Source organism: Podarcis cretensis (genome assembly GCF_951804945.1).
Source record: "Podarcis cretensis genome assembly, chromosome: 10".
NCBI classification, from domain to species: domain Eukaryota; kingdom Metazoa; phylum Chordata; class Lepidosauria; order Squamata; family Lacertidae; genus Podarcis; species Podarcis cretensis.
In genome coordinates this window covers 40,985,291-41,005,119 of record NC_137179.1, presented here as the reverse complement: position 1 = coordinate 41,005,119, position 19,829 = coordinate 40,985,291, and the positions used below count along the sequence as shown (strand labels likewise).

The 19,829-nt window shown below is 41.0% G+C and overlaps 1 protein-coding gene across 1 annotated transcript in view; it reads left to right on the top strand.

Annotated features, from left to right (window-relative positions):
* The window catches only part of TMTC2 (transmembrane O-mannosyltransferase targeting cadherins 2), a 203,526-nt gene that overhangs the window by 107,311 nt on the left and 76,386 nt on the right, over positions 1-19,829 (top strand). Inside the window, exons 3-4 of the mRNA XM_079991822.1 lie at positions 87-915; positions 16,429-16,543. Of these exons, the coding sequence (XP_079847948.1) occupies positions 87-915; positions 16,429-16,543 (944 nt within the window). The remainder of the gene's footprint in view (positions 1-86; positions 916-16,428; positions 16,544-19,829) is intronic.

The window sequence follows — 19,829 nt, the reverse complement described above, 5'->3', positions numbered from 1 at the left end:
AAGGTTTTTAAAAGCTCACAGAAGCAACTTCAGAATCCCCAAAATATGAATGTAATTTTATTTACTGTTCTTTTTTTCCCTTTCAGCGGAAGAATTTACCCCTTCTTTTGAGCATTGGTTTATTGATCTTCTGGGGAGCTTTGCTACTAGGTCTTCGCTTTTATTGGATGGGGAACAAACCTCCCAGCTTTTCCAACTCTGACAACCCAGCAGCTGACTCGGAGAGTTTTTTAACACGAACCTTGACCTTTTTTTACCTGCCAACCAAAAATCTTTGGCTATTGCTGTGCCCGGACACCCTTAGCTTTGATTGGTCCATGGATGCTGTGCCTCTTCTCAAAACAGTCAGTGACTGGAGGAACCTACACACAGTGGCCTTTTATGCTGGACTTCTCCTCCTTGCTTACACCGGTTTGAAAAGCTCCGGCAAAGAGAGAGAATGCAATGGGAAAAACGTAACAAATGGCAAGCAGAACACCAATGGCCATAACTGCCTATCAGAAATGGAGTATAAAAGCTTGGAGTTGAAGCCCAGCTTTGTATCTAAAGAAGAAAACGGCATTAACAAACATTTGCCACAGAGACTGCAACTCCCCTCAACTGAGAATATTGTAGTTCTGTCTCTGTCCTTATTAATTGTGCCCTTTATTCCGGCCACAAACTTTTTTTTCTATGTAGGCTTTGTGATAGCAGAGCGTGTCTTGTATATACCTAGTATGGGCTTCTGCCTGCTGATCACTGTGGGCACCAGGGCCCTCTACATCAAAGCCCAAAAGCGCTTTCTGAAGAACTTGATTTTTTTTGCCACAGCTGCATTAATATTTTTCTATGGACTCAAGACTTTTGTCAGGAATGGGGACTGGCAGAATGAAGAGATGCTGTATAAGTCAGGGATAAAAGTAAATCCAGCTAAAGGTAATGTTCTCTATTTTGTTTTGTTATGTTAAAAAAAAAATTCCACTGTCTATAATTCTGTTTTCTCTTTCTGGATTGAACACTTAGGATATGGATCCTACATGTGCATTTATGAACAGTTTAAATGCACAAGTCACAGGGGTCAGCAAACTTTTTCAGCAGGGGGCTGGTCCACTGTCCCTCAGACCTTGTGGGGGGCCAGTCTATATTTTGGGGAAAAAATGAATGAATTCCTGTGCCCCACAAATAACCCAGAGATGCATTTTAAATAAAAACACACATTCTACTCATGTAAAAACACCAGACAAGCCCCACAAATAACCCAGAGATACATTTTAAATAAAAGGACACATTCTACTCATGTAAAAACACGCTGATTCCTGAACCTTCTGCTGGCTGGATTTAGAAGACGATTGGGCCGGATCCAGCCCCCAGGCCTTAGTTTGCCTACCCATGCACTAGTGTATAGTAGTATACCATACAAATAGTACAGTCATATAGAATATAGATTTGTTTTGATTCCATATTAAGAGGAATCATTTTAGCATGCAGTAAAAACAACCACAAAAATGTTTTGCAAACATTTCACATATTTGACAAACTATTCTATAATGAATTGTTACTTAATAAGCAATACAGATAGGCCCCAGTTTACGCACTTTCAATATGTGCACGGCCGTGTATACATGCATTGCACTGAACCTGGAAGTGACCCGGAAACATCAAAAAGAAAACACTGAAACATCACTAAAAGGGTGGGGTGGGGCAGGATAGGGTTGGGCAGAACGGGGTGGAACAGGGTGTTTGCAGGCATTTTCAATGGGTTTTAATTATATGCAATTTCATTGATGCACATGGTTCCTTGGAACATAACCTCCATGTAATCCTCTGCCTGTATGAACATGTTTTAACTTTGTCTCTGATTCAGATATTTGAATCTATTTCCACAAGTGAAGAAAAGTTTGGTAATTAGTGGGGTATCTAAAACCTGCGGATCAGATCAACTTTCCCCCCTTTTCTTGTTTTCCTTTGATTATGGCCAAACTTGAAACTTGAAAAAGACAGCCAACATAGATATTTAATATTAGTGCTACTGTCCTTTTGACATTTATAATGAAACATCAGTATTGTTACATAAACAGTGTGATTTATTCTCAGCTTCCCTGATGAAGCATCTCTCTGTTGCATTTTCCAGGTATTTGAAATGTTAGGAAAATCTAACCTGTTAATAGCTGCATATCTGAATGAACAGCCTGTCTTTGTTTCACATGGTGTGTGGCTGCAGCAGTGCACCTGGGAAATTTAGGTTAGATTTAAGCAAATTCAAAATGGCTTGTATGTAAGAAACAGTATTATTTTCAAGCATACTGCAGGACTTGGATCTGCTGATTGCCATTTGTAGCGAAGCAAGCTACATTTAGCAATAAAGTTTTATAAATTGCAGCTTAAAAATGCAGACTAGGGATGGGGAAATGGGTGCTGAGGTGCATAGTGGTATTATCCAGTTGTAAATAACGGTCCAGTATTTCAGAAACAAATAGGTGGGAAGCAAAGGTTGCCTTCCTTTGATGGTAAGAGGCTTTCTGTTGGAACCTTTGGGTTCAACCCATAATGTTTAGAACGTTTATCCCCTATAGAAGAACTTCAGACCTCTGTATTAGTTATCTGGCAACATTACTCATCACATTGGATAGAATCATGAAATTATCTGGCACTCCTGAAACTACAGTTACATAGCAAAATATGAGACAGAACAGATTCAATGATGTTCATAGAGGCTACCAAAACTTGGGAAAGTTCTCTTCTCTTTAGCTCTTTCACATTCCTAGTCCCACTTCTTCGTATCTACTTCCTGTGGTTCCATTATTATAGCAGTCGAAACAGCAAATATCTTATATGATGTACATGGAAGAATATAGTTCCTGCTGTTGTATATAGACACAGCAACACAACAGTATGTTTTTCATGTCCATAAGGGATTTCAAACTATTGTGAATGTAGCACTCAATTCTGAACAGTTTTGGCTGTTATGCAGAAATGTACATTTTTCTCATGAAGTGAAATGCCTGAGCTGTTCTTGCATCTTATGCGAATGCATTTTGTTTCTGGAGAAATTGGTAAGTTTCTACTTCAAATATTCCTTCAGAAGCAAAAAAGAAAGGAGAACAAACATAATTTGTGCATCATTTTGTGCATCAAGCTGTTTGCTTGCTCATGCATAATGTACATATATGTGCTGGACAGAACCCTTGATGAATGAATCAGTTTTGAGAAGATGGGAGAGTAAACAGGTTGGCATTTCCATTCCTTTATGTTTTGATAGTAATATCAGATTTGTATTTTCTGGGCCCTAGGGGTAGGTAGATATCTCTTGTTTTTCCTGTAAGAAAAAAACCCCAAAAAATTAACAAAAATATCTTCCCATACTAGCTGCCCAGCCTAGCTGTTAAGTTATGGGTGAACATATCAGATGACACAGCGATTCTTCAAACAGCTCTTGTTTATTCACAGGCCAGAACAGAATTGAACTGAAGGGTTCAGCCAGCCTGCTTATATAGAGCTCCACTAGAACGCAACAGTTTCTGTAACTATCCAATCACTGAATGTCTTTCAATCCCTTATTTGCATATAGGGACCTGAACTATCTACAGTATCCCCCTGCTGGCCCATGGTGAGAACTTCAGTACATAACACTAGTGATTGATACTTCTTGGAGAAACGGTGGGAGAATAGATAATAATATATAAATGCAATGCTTGTTCGCCGCTCAATCAAACAGAGAAAGCAAGCCAGTAAATAACTGGTTGACAGGTAATGCACAACTAGCATGACTCTTAAGTGAAATGGCACTAACCTGCTGTCTTCCAGATGTTTTTCTGTATTACCACTCCAATTTCCCAGGATTCTTTGGGGGATTCCACCACTGTTTAAAGTGGTATGATGCTGCTTTAAATGTATAGTGCAGATGAGACCTGCAATACTAAGTGCTTAGAGTAACCCGAATTCTTAAGATTCTCACTAAGTGAACTCCAACATCAGATAACCAACATAAACTTCCCCTAGTTAACATGATATGATTTTTTATGTAATTCAGACAATCCAATATTAATTCACCTTATTCTCAGTAGCACTTCTTTAATACTGGGTTTTCAGGGTTCTAAATAATAATAATTAATAATAATTTTATTATTATGTATACCCCGCCCATACCCCTGGGCAGCTTACAGCATATATAAAACATAGTAAAATATCAAACATTAAAAGAAAGTTCACAATACTGGGCTTCCTTCAGATGTCTTCTAAAAGTTACCGTATGTAGTTTTTAATCTCCTTGACGTATGAATATATTTGGGCCTGCATTTATATATTTATTTATTTGAAGGGGTGGGGTTTAAATGGGACATGAGGGCGAGATCTGAGCTTTGTAGGAATGCCGAGTTCTGAAATGAAGGAAACATACCACTTTAGCCAACAACTATGTTATCTTTGTGGTCATGAGGACAAGTATTTTTCTCTGCTGCCATATTTTTTACACTTACTGATGGTTACCGGAAAGGTGAGACTAAAAGAGCTACTCTTTGTAAGGTACAAACGACACACATGCCTCTAGCTGCTTTCCTAAGTGAGACAGAGAGCTTGCCATAAAGATGGCTCAGATAGGAATGCTTCCCCTCTCGCCATTCTCTCTTTTTTTCTTTCCTGATGGCTCACCCCTGTAGCCCTTGGTCCGTTCAGGCTGAAGTGCAGCAGACGAGGCAACCCTGAATGTGCAAGGTTGCCTACATGATTAGATCAGCCAACTTGATGCAGAAATGCTAATGACCGTGTTCCCACTCTCATATGTAGGGATGCCTGAACAAATAATATAATAATAATAATAATTTATTATTTATACCCCGCCCATCTGGCTGGGCCTCCCCAGCCACTCTGGGCGGCTTCCATAGAAAGCAAAAATACAATAAAATATCACACGTTAAAAACTTCCCTGAACAGGGCTGCCTTAAGATGTCTTCTGAATGTCAGGTAGTTGTTAATCGCTTTGACATCTGCTGGAAGGGCGTTCCACAGGGCGGGCGCCACTACCGAGAAGGCCCTCTGCCTGGTTCCCTGTAGCTTTACTTCTCGCAGTGAGGGAACTGCCAGAAGGCCCTCGGCGCTAGACCTCAGCGTCCGGGCAGAATGATGGGGGTGGAGACGCTCCTTCAGGTATACTGGACCGAGGCCGTTTAGGGCTTTAAAGGTCAGCACCAACACTTTGAATTGTGCTCGGAAACGTACTGGGAGCCAATGTAGGTCTTTCAAGACCGGTGTTATATGGTCTCGGCGGCCGCTCCCAGTCACCAGTCTAGCTGCCGCATTCTGGATTAGTTGTAGTTTCCGAGTCACCTTCAAAGGTAGCCCCACGTAGAGTGCATTGCAGTAGTCCAAGCGGGAGATAACCAGAGCATGCACCACTCTGGTGAGACAGTCCACAGGCAGATAGGGTCTCAGCCTACGTACCAGATGGAGCTGGTAAACAGCTGCCCTGGACACAGATTTGATCTGTGCCTCCATGGACAGCTGTGAGTCCAAAATGACTCCCAGGCTGCGCACCTGGTCCTTCAGGGGCACAGTTACCCCATTCAGGACCAGGGAATTCTCCACACCTGCCCGCCTCCTGTCCCCCAAAAACAGCACTTCTGTCTTGTCAGGATTCAACCTCAATCTGTTAGCCGCCATCCATCCTCCAACCGCCTCCAGACACTCACTTTGAGCAGCCTTTCTCGACCTGTGGGTCCTCAGATGTTGTTGAACTACAACTCCCATCACCCCTAGCTAGCAAGGCAGGGGCTCAGGGATGATGGGAGTTGTAGTCCAACAACATCTGGGGACCCACAGGTTGAGAACCGCTGGCTTAGAGAATTATTCATTTATTCAACTTCATCTCATTTTATGAATCGCTTACCATGAACCCCCCCCCAACCATTTTAATAATTGCAGCTAGCCATGATAGCGATGCTGTGCCTCTCCAGTTGGAGGCAGCAATGTTTTTGATACCAGTTTCTGGAAACCACAAGAGGGGAGAGTTCCCTTGGGCTCAGGTCCTGCTTGCAGGTTTTCCACAGGCATCTGGTTGTCCACTGTCCACTGTGAGAGCAGGATGGTGGACTAGGTCTGATCCAGCAGGCTCTCCTTGTGTTCTTATGAAAACCAATAGAAAAATAACTTTGCCTCCCATAGGGACTGGGATAAAAATCTTTGCTTTAAAAGGCTTGTTGAAAAAAGGAAGGTGTTATATACTGAAGTTCTCACCCTGGGCCAGCAGGGGGATACTGTAGATAGTTTTCACTCAGGTCCACATATGCAAATAAGGGATCGAAAGTGACGTTCAGTGATTGGATAGTTACAGAAAATGGTTACTGTTGCGTTCTAGTGGAGCTCTATATAAGCAGGCTGGCTGAACCCTTCAGTTCAGTTCTGTTCTGGCCTGTGAATAAACAAGAGCTGTTTGAAGAATCGCTGTGTCGTCTGATATGTTCACCCACAATTTAACAGAAGGCACTGAAGAAAACAGGAGAGACGGCAACAGGAGGAAGTACCGAAGTACAGGTGCCGCCACACCAAAAGTTGTTTGCCCACATCTTATAAAATGGACCTCCTAATAAAATGGAAACTGCAGAATTGATTTTATTTGGCAGTGATTGATTTGGCAGATATGGGGTGAGATTATTCATAGAATCATAGAACTGTAGGGTTGGAAGGGACCATGAGGAACATCTACTCCAAGTCCAGGCAGTGCAGGAAAATTTTGCTGAACATGGGGCTTAAACCCGTGAACCTTAGGCTAAGAGTCTCATGTTTTACTGACTGAGCTATCAACAGATGTTATTTTTGGAACTTAATTTTCTAGGAGTTTTCATTAAAAAGGTTAAATAAACTGAAGAGGTTTTTTGAAAGTGGGCTCTGAGAACAATTGGAGAAGTTCTGCAAAATACTGGTAGGTTCAGGATTACTTGAGAAACAGAAATAAAATAGGAATATAGCCCTTCCGATCGACAGGGCAGGTAGAATGCCATTTCATATTTATGTAGTTCGTGAGCAAAGTGAAAATGAGCTACTCCAAAATGCATAACACACAGTTTTGCTCACATTCAGGGAAGGAAAGGATACCCAAGAGTACCAGCTGAAAGGAATGTTGTACTGCTGCCTAAAATTCTCATATGCAAAGGCCAGTCTGTTTGACCCCAAGTTGGCAGGGAATCTCCCAGTCATTAACTGAGGGGAAGCTGCAGAGTAAAGATTGGGAAGATCACCTCTGCATGTCTGCCCATTTGCTTTTCTGATATACTCAGGGTTTGGGGGGTGGTGGTTAATGTTATATTTAAATAACTCCAAATTAGTTGAGCCATGCCGCTTAATAGTGGCTTTCTTTGTTTTTGTTTTTAGAAGGATCAGGAGAAGAGTAAAGGTAAAGGTAAAGGTACCCCTGCCCATACGGCCAATCTTGACAGACTCTGGGGTTGTGCGCACATCTCACTTAAGAGGCCAGGGGCCAGCGCTGTCCGGAGACACTTCCGGGTCACGTGGCCAGCGGGACATCGCTGCTCTGGCGAGCCAGAGTCGCACACGGAAACGCCGTTTACCTTCCCGCTGGTAAGCGGTCCCTATTTATCTACTTGCACCCGGAGGTGCTTTCGAACTGCTAGGTTGGCAGGCGCTGGGACCGAGCAGCGGGAGCGCACCCCGCCGCAGGGATTCGAACCGCCGACCTTTCGATCGGCAACGCTTCCTTAAGTAAAATTATTAGTAATAGTAATTGTAGTTTATACTCCACCCATCTGGCTGGGTTTCCCTGCCTGCAACTTTCTTTTGAATGTTTGAACAATGGTTTGCAGTTGATCTTAACAGCTTAAGTTCAGACAATTGATGTAAATTAATATAGGATTGTGGATTGTATTGGCTGTACATACCTCTAAATTTCATTGTTTGTCTTATTTCAGACGGATATCTTACATCCTATAGGAAAGCAAATTCTAAACACTTGGCTAGGCTCCACTTGCTTCTCCTGGGAAAACCATTTTTATTTGCATACATACATCAGCTGTCATTTGCACAGCAAGACCCGTGCACAGCTTATGCTGTGATGTTATAATGATATATTCTAATTGCTTTTTTCCTGGTGTAGTAAGTTGTAGGATCAGGCCATTGGTTCCAATTAAATAAACACATACTAGTCTCTTTGGCCAGGGTGCTCTCAAATTTTGAAATACATTTTGTCAGCACCTTCATGTCCTTTTGTCCTTTTGCGCATATCATATATGAACTAATGAATCTAGGAAGAAATCATAGGGATCATGGCAGTACATTTTGGTGTCAACTATATAAGCTGCATTTGATTGAAGAAAGCTGTTATAACCACATTGTCAAAAGTTCTTGTAAAATCTATTTTCGTATTACTAAAATGAATTTCGGACTTGTGGAACAATTGATTAGTGTATATCAACTCCCATTGGTAGTGATTCCTAAATTCTTGAAATAAATTGAACAGTGACATTGAACAAACTATATTCATGACATTGCTAATGCAAAAAAGTATACCTTATGGACGTTATAAGAAATATTGGTTGTCAGACTTGAGCTAGCATGAGCAATTGCAGATATTTGCTTGTATGTAAAATGAATGCATAAAACAGATTAATTTTGGAACTTGAGCTTGTAGAAAACATTTATTTATTTAGAAATGAGTTATAAGAGCATTTATTTTGGCGAGTTAAAACCTTGGCTTGCAGTAACAGAATTAATCTAAGAGATGCTGACAGATTTCTCATATTACATAAAATTCCAGACGCAGATAAAATTAAAGTGTATTTCAGAAAAGTGTATACAATTTTATACCTTTTGCTTTGCAGGGCACAAGATATTCCAAGGCCTTTGTTTCCTAGAAATAATGATGCTTTCAACTAGGTTTTTAAAAAATGTTTCCTACACTTGATGGTAGTAGAATGCTGAACAGAAGGCCAGAGCAACACAAATGCCTAATATATACTTGAATATGCTGTGGGATTAACAGTTCACTGTGATATGCAAATTTGAAATGATGATTCGGCTCTGCACTGATTCCCTCACCCCACCCCAGGAGGTTTTGCAACTTGAAGGCAGTGAATTCAGGCTCACACAATGACATCCTGCCTTTTGAGGCACCTCCCCATGGTGATTTATTGAAAATTACTTTGCGGAGTGCAGGTACTTCTTGAGTGCGTCACAGAAGTGTTGATGATTATTAATATCAGTCAAGTGCTCAAGGGAAGATAAGAGGTTTTCAAGTACTTTTGACAGAGAACAGAAGCAACTGATGTGATTCACCTTGAAAACTATCTACAATATTAGACTGTTTTTTGTTTTGAGGAGCTTCAGACATGAGAAAAGAGATGCTTTAGCTGCTGGTTTCAGGGGAATTGACACAAACCCTAATGAAAGTAGTGGATGTTGCAGCGCAACTGAACCTAGTTGATGTGTGTTGTACATCTTTATTTATGTTTTGCTACTGTATTTTATAGCATGCTATGAAAAGGTGGTGAGGATTAGGAAAGGTGGTGCAGGATGATGTATAACACCAAACCTAATCTGTCATGGTCTAGGAATTTGATGCCCATAAAAGTTTAATAACAAACAAAAAAGATGAGATTTAGTGGTCATATTGGATTTATTTCTAATCTTCTAAAACTTATAGGTGAATGGTGCTCATCAAAACTGTTCAGCTGAGAGCCCCTTTATACTGAACAGTCTCTGCCCCAGTGACAGAATAAGCTGTTCCACTGGCTATTGCATTTAGTGCTTCTGGTTGCTGATTTTGGCTGGTACCCTTAGTAGATATCTGTATAATAGGTAGCCACAGGGTCCCATCTTGTTCCCAGTGCTGCATATATGAAGTCACTGGGAAATGTCATTAGGAGATTCAGGGTAAAGTAACATCAGTGTTAGGGAATGCAGATGGCACTGTGGTCTAAACCACTGAGCCTCTTGGGTGTGCCGATAAGAAGGTCGGTGGTTCGAATCCCTGCGATGGGGTGAGCTCCCATTGCTCGGTCCCAGCTCCTGCCAACCTAGCAGTTTGAAAGCCCCCTAAAAAGTGCAAGTAGATAAATAGGTACCACTCCAGCAGGAAGGTAAATGGCGTTTCCGTGAGCTGCTCTGGTTTCGCCAGAAGCGGCTTAGTCATGCTGGCCACATGACCCAGAAAAATTGTCTGCGGACAAACGCTGGCTCCCTCGGCATGTAAAGCGAGATGAGCACCACAACCCCAGAGTCTTCTGCAACTGGACTTAACTGTCAGGGGTCCTTTACTTCTTTTTTTAAACATCAGTGTTATCAGATATGTAGAATGTTGGTGTGTGTTTTAATCTGTTTTTGAACTTAGCACTGATTTTGCCTAGTTTTTGAATGTTTCAAGTAGTTCCATTTAACTGTTTATAATTTTTTGCTGATAATCTTTTGAAATCAATCAGTATATAAATTTTAATAAATAAATAAACCATTTTGGTTTTTAAACATGGGTTGGCTAGAGTTGGTTGTAACCAAGAAACAATGGCAGTGGGAGTGCCCTCCTAACCATTGTAATGCGGCAATCAGGCCATAGGTGACTGCAATGATTATCTTCAGAATTGGAACAAAAGCCTGGTCCAGACTTGGTGCACAAACCATTTTGTGCTGGAGGTGGTGTGGGAGACATAAAAGGAGTGTATGCTTTGCTTTCAAATCATAATTGGAAACTATGGTTTGAGTTGAGTTTCCAAGTTTGGATTGGAAACAAATTTTTGTTTCTGCAAAATCATTGTTTGCCCAGTTTAGACAGTTTGGAAAACTGTGGTTTGTTCACACTAGAAAAAAGATAGAGAGAACAGAGTTTGCATAGGAAGGAAAGGATGCATAAGCTTGAAGCTCACGATTTCACTGTGACCTCTGAACTAGGTCTACTGACATTTGTTCTGAAATCAATTTTGTCAGTTTTCCTTTAATATACCACAGTGTTTCATGGTTATGTATGAAGTCAATTTTGAAGTGGCGCTGTGGGTTAAAGCCTCAGCGCCTAGGACTTGCCGATCGAAAGGTCAGCGGTTCGAATCCCTGCGGCGGGGTGCGCTCCCGCTGCTCGGTCCCAGTGCCTGCCAACCTAGCAGTTCGAAAGCACCTCCAGGTGCAAGTAGATAAATAGGGACCGCTTACCAGCGGGAAGGTAAACGGCGTTTCCGTGTGCGGCTCTGGCTCGCCAGAGCAGCGATGTCACGCTGGCCACGTGACCCGGAAGTGTCTCCGGACAGCGCTGGCCCCTGGCCTCTTAAGTGAGATGGGCGCACAACCCCAGAGTCTGTCAAGACTGGCCCGTATGGGCAGGGGTACCTTTACCTTTACCTATGTTTCTGACAACATACCGTATTTTTCGTTCTGTAATACACACCAGACCATAAGGCGCACCTAGTTTTTGGAGGAGGAAAACAAGGGAAAAAATATTCTGAACCCCAGAAGCCAGAACAGCAAGAGGGATCGCTGCACACTCCATAAGATGCACACACATTTCCCCTTACTTTTTAGGAGGGAAAAAGTGTGTCTTATAGAGCAAAAAATATGGTATATTGTGGTGTTCAAGAAATGAATTCTAGATGGATCCCAGAGTCTGTCAAGACTGGCCCGTACAGGCAGGGGTACCTTTACCTTTACCTTTTATGCTGCAGCTAAGTGTTCACTCTGAACAAAAATGAATTGAAAAGGAGCCAAGTCAGTAAAGACAGCTTCTGCAAACAATGGAAACAAAGAATTTTAAAGAGAAAGGATTGAACTGTTCCAGCCTTTAGATGGTCAGTGAATATGAAACAAGAGCCAAAACTGTTCTCTAATGCTGGAGGCATGTTTTCATAAATGGAAGTATTTTAAAGAGGAAATTTGCTTTGTCACAGAGGTATTTGTATTATTTTAAACTTGCTAATTTATGGCAACCATAGCGTTAGTGCTGAGTGATATAGGAAGAACATAAGGAATAAAACCCAGCAATATTCTAACCCTAAAGCACACATTAATAACAATATATCACCAAGACCTAAACGTTTTAGAGCTTGTCTTGCTTAGTATGCATTTCCTTCCATTAAATGAAGAAAACTTAGAATCTGATACTGTGGTTTAATTAGCTGAGCACCTTTGGAAGTGGTTTCATCAGTGCCTTCTGTAGGCAGTCATCCAGATTGGGCATTTGTTGTGTTTGTCCCTGTTTAGGGTAAATGCATCTGTAACACAGGGACAAGTACCTGCCCAGTTGTAATTCAACTTCACCCAGTATTCCACTTCTCAACCCCAAGTGTGTTTGTGAAATAGGAGCATATAGAGCATTACAGAGGAAATCCAACAATGCTCATTACATATATTTTTTTAACGTTTGTTTTCCAATGTGTATTAGGTACACACATAGCTCCCATTCCTGTAATCCAGCAAGCGGGGAGCCTATTGCTCTTCAGATGCTGTTGGATTCCAGTTTCCAGACCCATTCCCACTGCTGTCTAGAGGTGATGAAAGATGGGAGCAACATCTGGAAGGCCACAGGTTCCCTATCCTCCTTCTCATCCTCATTGTACATTTTGTTTTTTTTTAAAATGATATTTATTAAGAGTTTAAAGATTACAAAAAGAAAGAAAGAAAAATTAAACAAATCAATATAATACAATACAAAAACAGAAACAAAAACACTACATAAAACATTAAATTAACAAAACGAAACAAGAACAATTAAAAACACTTCCAATATTTTCAAGCTTATCTTTCATTCACTTGTTTCATTGACTTCCTCACGCCTCCCTTTTTGTATTCCACTTCAATTAACTGTTTCAGCAACTCCTTTCCATCTTCCTCTGTTTTCTGTCCTGTAATTAATCTTAACATATTCTGACCTTGTTTTTTTCCCTTTAATACATTAACAGTCTATCTGTACCTAGTTCCTTATAACATTTCTGCCAAAGCCATATAACTTCATTCTACCATTTTTCTAAAGCTCATTAATTTTACCATATTTCTGTAAATAATCTTTAAATTTTTTTCCAATCTTCTTCCACCGACTCTTCTCCCTGGTCTCGGATTCTGCCAGTCATTTCCGCCAATTCCATATCGTCTATCAACTTCATCTGCCATTCTTCCCGAGTGGGTAAATCTTGTGTCTTCCAATACTTCGCGATGAGTATTCTTGCTGCTGTTGTTGCATACATAAAGAAAGTTCTGTCCTTCTTTGGCACCAATTGGCCGACCATGCCCAGGAGAAAGGCCTCTGGTTTCTGCAGAAAGGTATATTTAAATACCTTTTTCATTTCATTGTAAATCATCTCCCAGAATGTCTTAATCCTTGGGCATGTCCACCAAAGGTGAAAGAATGTACCTTCAGTCTCATTACATTTCCAACATTTATTTTTGGGCAAATGGTAAATTTTTGCAAGCTTGACTGGTGTCATGTACCACCTGTAAATCATTTTCATTAAATTCTCTCTTACGGCATTACATGCCGTAAATTTCATACCTGTGGTCCATAACTGTTCCCAGTCAGCCATCATTATGTTATGTCCAACATCTTGTGCCCATTTAATCATAGCAGATTTCACCGTTTCATCCTGAGTGTTCCATTTCAACAGCAAATTATACATTCTTGACAAATTCTTAGTTTTGGGATCTAACAATTCTGTTTCCAATTTTGATTTTTCCACCTGGAAGCCAACTTTTTTATCCAAATTATATGCCTCCATTATTTGGTAATAATGAAGCCAATCTCGCACTTTGTTTTTTTAATTTTTCAAAACTCTGCAATTTTACACTGTCTCCATCTTGTTCCAAAATTTCCCAATATTTCGGCCATTTGGCCTCCATATTGAGTTTTTTCTGTGCCTTCGCTTCCACTCATTGTACATTTTGACTTAGATTTGGAACCCATTGACTGTAATTTAGTTTTGGCCACTTGTTGAGTGCATATTGTGAAAGCTACTATTTCTGGCCTGCCAGATTTGATGTTTCTCACTTACAATCAAATATTACAATCCACTATTTAGCAAAAGCAATGAATAAGGTCTCACAACGTTGCCAAATTACTCATTCCAAAGAGACATAAAAAGTGTTCATTTTTCAATACATCACATATTCTCTTGCCCAAACATAATGTGCTAATTTGGACGTTATTGCCATGTCCCATTTTCTGAAAAGCCATTCAGATAAAATGAGGGAGGGGATTCATTTCTTCCAATAGATTGAAACTGACATTTAAGTGGCTATCTCCACATTTTCTCCACATCTAAATATTTCAAAAGTACATTTACTGAGTGTTTTGAGTACTCTGAGATGTGTACGTTGACAGAAATATATTGTTGATCATACACCTTTTTGCCTGGGATCCAAATAGCTACCTTAGGCAAGCCCAAGGCATTGCTTATGGCCAGTGGGATTTCCCTCTTTCAACAGCAGATTCCCAGGCTGTATTGCAAACAGTGCTTGAAAATGTAAATTTCAAAAACAGCTTAACACTTGTCATGAGAGCCTGCCATTCACGAAACAGAAGACCAAATCCCCCTTCAGGTATCTGAAGCCAATCGTGCTGTTCTTTCAATCTTAAACACTTTAGATAATGCTGCAGTTGTGTTTGTTTAGCTTTATTGTGTATATGGTATCATAGGAAGCACTCTTTCCCATGTAGTTTTGGTTGTGAAGTCTTTCTTTTTTCATTTAAATGCACTAATGAAAGGAAATATGAAATACTTCTGTGGTCTAAAGAAGCTTGTCCCATACTAGCATCTTAGCAATTTTACTTTGCAAAGCAAAGTAAAGTAAAGGACCCCTTATGGGGTCCTTGCTGTGGGATCACATTCATCCAGTGCTTTACCAACTGCACTGGCTCCCAGTGGAGTACAGGGTCAGGTTTAAGGTGCTGGTTTTGACCTTTAAAGCCCTATGTGGCTTAGGACCCTCGCGCCTATGGGACCGCCTCTTCTAGTATGCCCCGCTTAGATTGGTCTCAACTAGGTCCAGGGCCTTTTCAGCACTGGCCCCGACTTGGTGGAGCGCTCTGTCACAAGAGACCAGGGCCCTGCGGGATTTGACATCTTTCCGCAGGACCTGCAAGATGGAGCTGTTCTGCCTGGCCTTCGGCTTGGACTCGCTCTGACCCCTTATATGGGATTTGCTATATAATTTTTCCCTTGGCTTTTTTGCTCGCCCATGTAGGACCAGCATGGATAGCTGACTTGGGTGAATACCTGGTGTTTCCTCCCTTTATGGTCTTGATTTATGGGCTACTACTAAAATGAGACTGCATTTTAAACTGTATTTTAAGCTGTATTTTAAGTTGTATTTTAATTTACTGTCCCCCCCCCATTACGTTTTATTGTAATTTATATTTGGTTGTAGCCGCCCTGAGCCTGGCCCTGGCCGGGGAGGGCGGGGTATAAATTATTTATTTATTATTATTATTATTATGTTTGTGATACATGTGAGTGTATCTATTGTCCATTATTTAATACTGCCTCTGCCAGCCAGTTACTAGCCTAGTGCTCTTAAGACATTGATGCACCTGCCTGATTTGGAAGATATAAATGTTGGAGCTGAACTACAGTATATGAAGCTACACAGAATGTTGAGAGTCAGTCTAAAAATATATAGGAAAATGATGCAGAGAATATTACATTCTGCAAAGGAGAATCCCTTGATTTTGACCAAGCCATGGATATCCCTATAATTCCCCTCCCTCCATCTTCTATTTCTTTATTTCCTAGTGACTTGGGCAGAATCAATAATGTTCTTGTCTTCTGTTGCCCAGATCCGATAACTTGAACTTTCCCATTTCACACCATAACACAAATGTTGTAGGGACATCTACCCACTTGTTCACAAATCTATGTTTCATTTGTCTATTCTTGCATACCAGTGTACTTCAGTTGTTCACATGGTAATGCTCCCTGATCCATCTACTTGTCTATTGATTTCAAGCATACCTATGATACAGTAATTGCTTTTATGTCCCATTGAAATCCTGATTGTTTATGTCCTGCCTCTGAAGGTGAGTTTTGCTGAATAGAAGTCATTTATAAATAAAACAGTATAAAAGTGCCCATGCTACAAAGCTGATGCTCTACAAAGCTGATCTCAAGGGGAATTTCCTCTTGTATTATCCAAGGCCCGTGCAGGCTGCATGATACAATTGCTGTGCCTCACTTGTTTGTTTCCTCTCAACTTTCAGCATTCCAGTGTTGCTCCTGATCCTACCAACAGATGACTTCTTTCCAATATATATGCACTCTGGGGATTAAACTGTAGAGCATGCATATTGTTGTTGCTAATAGAAGAAACAATGCAGCATAATAAAAAGAGAGGATGTTTTCTTCTGCTGCTCCAGGTTGGAGAAAAGAAAAGAGAGAGTTGTGTGGGTTTTTCTCCCTGAGGTCCTTCTTGATCTTCAGGTACTACATTCCATATAATTGGATTGTGTCTCTCTCTGAATACTGCTTTTTTCTCTCTCGGCAGCATGGGGTAACCTTGGAAATGTTCTGAAGAGTCAGAGTAAGATTTCTGAAGCTGAAAGCGCCTATAGGAATGCCTTGTACTACCGCAGCAACATGGCTGATATGCTTTATAATTTGTAAGTATGCATGGCTTTCCTTATGCTATTTTCATCTGCAAAGCCTGGTTGTGAATGAGGCCATTTATTTGGCTCCTGGAAATGGAGATGATATTTAGCTGTTGTTTTTTCTGCCTCTGCCCCCTTGCCCTTTCATTCATCATACTTCAAACTCAGATAGACAGGGTTCCTTCTGTTCTCCACATTTATCAGATCATGTATTTCAACTCTGTTCTGCGGTGAGTAGCAGAAGTTGATTTCCCTAAAGATCTGGTGTTCTGCTGCTGTGTCTCTGAATAGGCCCTTGCCTGTGTCCCAGCCCCTCCCCAACAAAGAGACCGTTCACTAGTATTTCTCAGCATGCCCAAAAATCCTGAAGCAGTACAACTTTGTCTGTCAGCTTGAGTTAGGGAATCAACAGTTATAGCCATTTCTCTTTGACACCCATCCTCGATGTTCTGGGGATCTCCTGTTTAGACCACTGTGTTGCAATCTGCATGGAGCTATCTTTAGAAAATGACTTGGAAGTTCAAGGTTAATGCAACATTCTTGTAGTGAGCCTTCTAACAGTGGTGGAATTCAGAGAGAATACAATACCATATTTAGTTCATCTGAAATACTTGCCTATATAGTACTCCCGAGCCCAATTTTAGCCCACTAGCGCTTAACTTTAAAGCCCAAAATGGCCTGGATCAGAGTCTTGTTTCCCACAAATATATTTGTACTAAAAGTGGTTCACAGAACTTTTGGGAATACATTCCTCCATCATTTATCCCTTCTGTGTGATATCTGTTGGGAATCTCCTGTTCTGCGTTCTGTATGCTGCACAGTGAAGTTGTTGAGGTTAAGGAGATTTTTCTGCCTTGTCACACCGATATGATGAAATTCATTCCTGAAATAACCTGTCAACCTCCTTAATCAGTTTGTGTTATGTGAAGACTTTTTGAAGGCATCTTGGAGTACCTCTAGATAGGAAGGCTCTTGGTAAATACAAAGGGTGGTATTCAACTTACTTTAATTCAGAGCAAACCCATTGAAATTAATGAACCTAGCTTAGTCATAATCATTCATTTCAATAGGACTATTCTGAGTAAAAGCTTGTAAACAATATGTGTGGTGTGTGCAGTGCTATATATGTTGGTGCTAGGATTATTTCAAATTAGGTAAAGGTAAAGGTACCCCTGCCCGTACGGGCCAGTCTTGACAGACTCTGGGGTTGTGCGCCCATCTCACTTAAGAGGCCAGGGGCCAGCGCTGTCCGGAGACACTTCCGGGTCACGTGGCCAGCGTGACATCGCTGCTCTGGCCAGAGCCAGAGCCAGAGCCAGAGCCGCACACAGAAACGCCGTTTACCTTCCCGCTGGTAAGCGGTCCCTATTTATCTACTTGCACCCGGAGGTGCTTTCGAACTGCTAGGTTGGCAGGCGCTGGGACCGAGCAGCGGGAGCGCACCCCGCCGCAGGGATTCGAACCGCCGACCTTTCGATCGGCAAGCCCTAGGCGCTGAGGCTTTAACCCACAGCGCCACCTGCGTCCTGCAGCCTTAACTAGCTAGATACAGTCAGCCCCTTAGTCTGCCTTGCCTGTCCGAAAAGTTACCACTTGCTTAGTCAGGCCACTTAAGTTGTACCATATGGCACCTTCCTGTCTTCTTTGTTGTGGTACATATGAATTAATGTGAAATGAAATTAAAATACAGCTTCACAATATACCTTTCTCTGTAGCAGCCATTGCTGTATAAAAAAATTGTTTGGTGGTAATGTGTAATTGATAAATTAATCTTCATAACACCACCTGTTTAGGAACTGGAAGCTCATTTTCTAATATGCTATAGAGATCAAGAAATGTGTAATGAAGAGTAAGTTTTGCAAATAAAAAGCATAAGATCAAACATGAACATTTCTAAAAGCAGGCTTATTGAAGCTATTGTTCGTTTTCTCTCTTCTGAAGCCAGGCATAATGCAGAATTGCAAGAAGAACTGTAATGATGCATAAATATTTGACTTCTTCAGTGTAGAAGCACAGCGCGCGCACACACACACGCACACACACACACACACACATTGTGGTCTTCATATCTTCCAGTGAAGATAACACTACTTCCATCTACTGCCCACAACAGTCATCATGATTTCACTCCTATGTAATGTCTGTTAGTTTCCATCTATATATATTCACTGAGAAGCCTGTACATATGCCAGCCTCCAGATGCATGAACCCATTTGAATATACTGATTTGGTCACGAATGGTGCATTTTGATGGTATTGTTTATATGGTGCTTCATATATGTATATGGATATAGGATGTGACAAGATCATTAGCATTCTGACCATTATCAAATCGTTATAAATTGCACTGAATTGTTATTGTTGTTCCTGCTGCTGTTTGGTAATTGATGGACAGCAGATAAACTTTTTAAATAAAATACTTTTTGGGAATTTGGTTATACTGAACCCAGGCATGCTGTATCAGTTGTTATCTGTCAACTGATACATTCATATTTCAGTGTGTTTTTAATTGTTTTCCCTTCCCAAATTCATGCCTAGTACATATTTCTCAGAGCATTAGCTAATTTGCCTTATACTGAATGAACCCTTGTTTTCAACCAACACTTCCAGAGATTTATAGATGGTGAGTTACTACCTACCTTTAAGTCCTTTGGCTGATGTTAGAGGATGGCTAAACCCCGAATTCTTTGCCAAATGCCAATTATGCAGGAATCAATGATTTTCAGCTTAATCTGTCATTTAACTTTTATAAATCTCCTCTACAGAGATTTATGACAGTGCCCCTCATTTGTTATCTTGGCAAGTGCCGTTAAGATATGCCTATCTCTTCAGTATCTCTTTTTGAAAAGACAGAAGAGAAGTGGCTCTCTACAATATCTGAATCCTGCGTATTTGCGACTGGATCCAGGAATTAAGAGGTGAAACACAAGTGATGGGTTGAACTATCACCACATTTTATTTAAACTACATATGCATGGGGAAATGAGAAGAGTGGGGAAAGCGATCTTAACTTCAGCTTTTGGTGAGCCAAATCTTGCCCATTCTAAGGGGCAGGACAAGGCATTCCTCTCCCAGGCCCCCAAACTCTGAGCAGGTGCACAGATAAGCCTTAAGAATGCTCTGTATCCAGACCAAGTGCCTTATAGCCCAGAGAGTACTGAAGTGTGCTCACCTGTTACCTTAGCTAACCATAACCTTTCCCACACTTCCCTGCCAGCTTAACCATGAAATCATATTGACCATATCAACCTATTGAACAGCACCTACTCCTAAACACCAATCTTCTCTGAATCCAGTA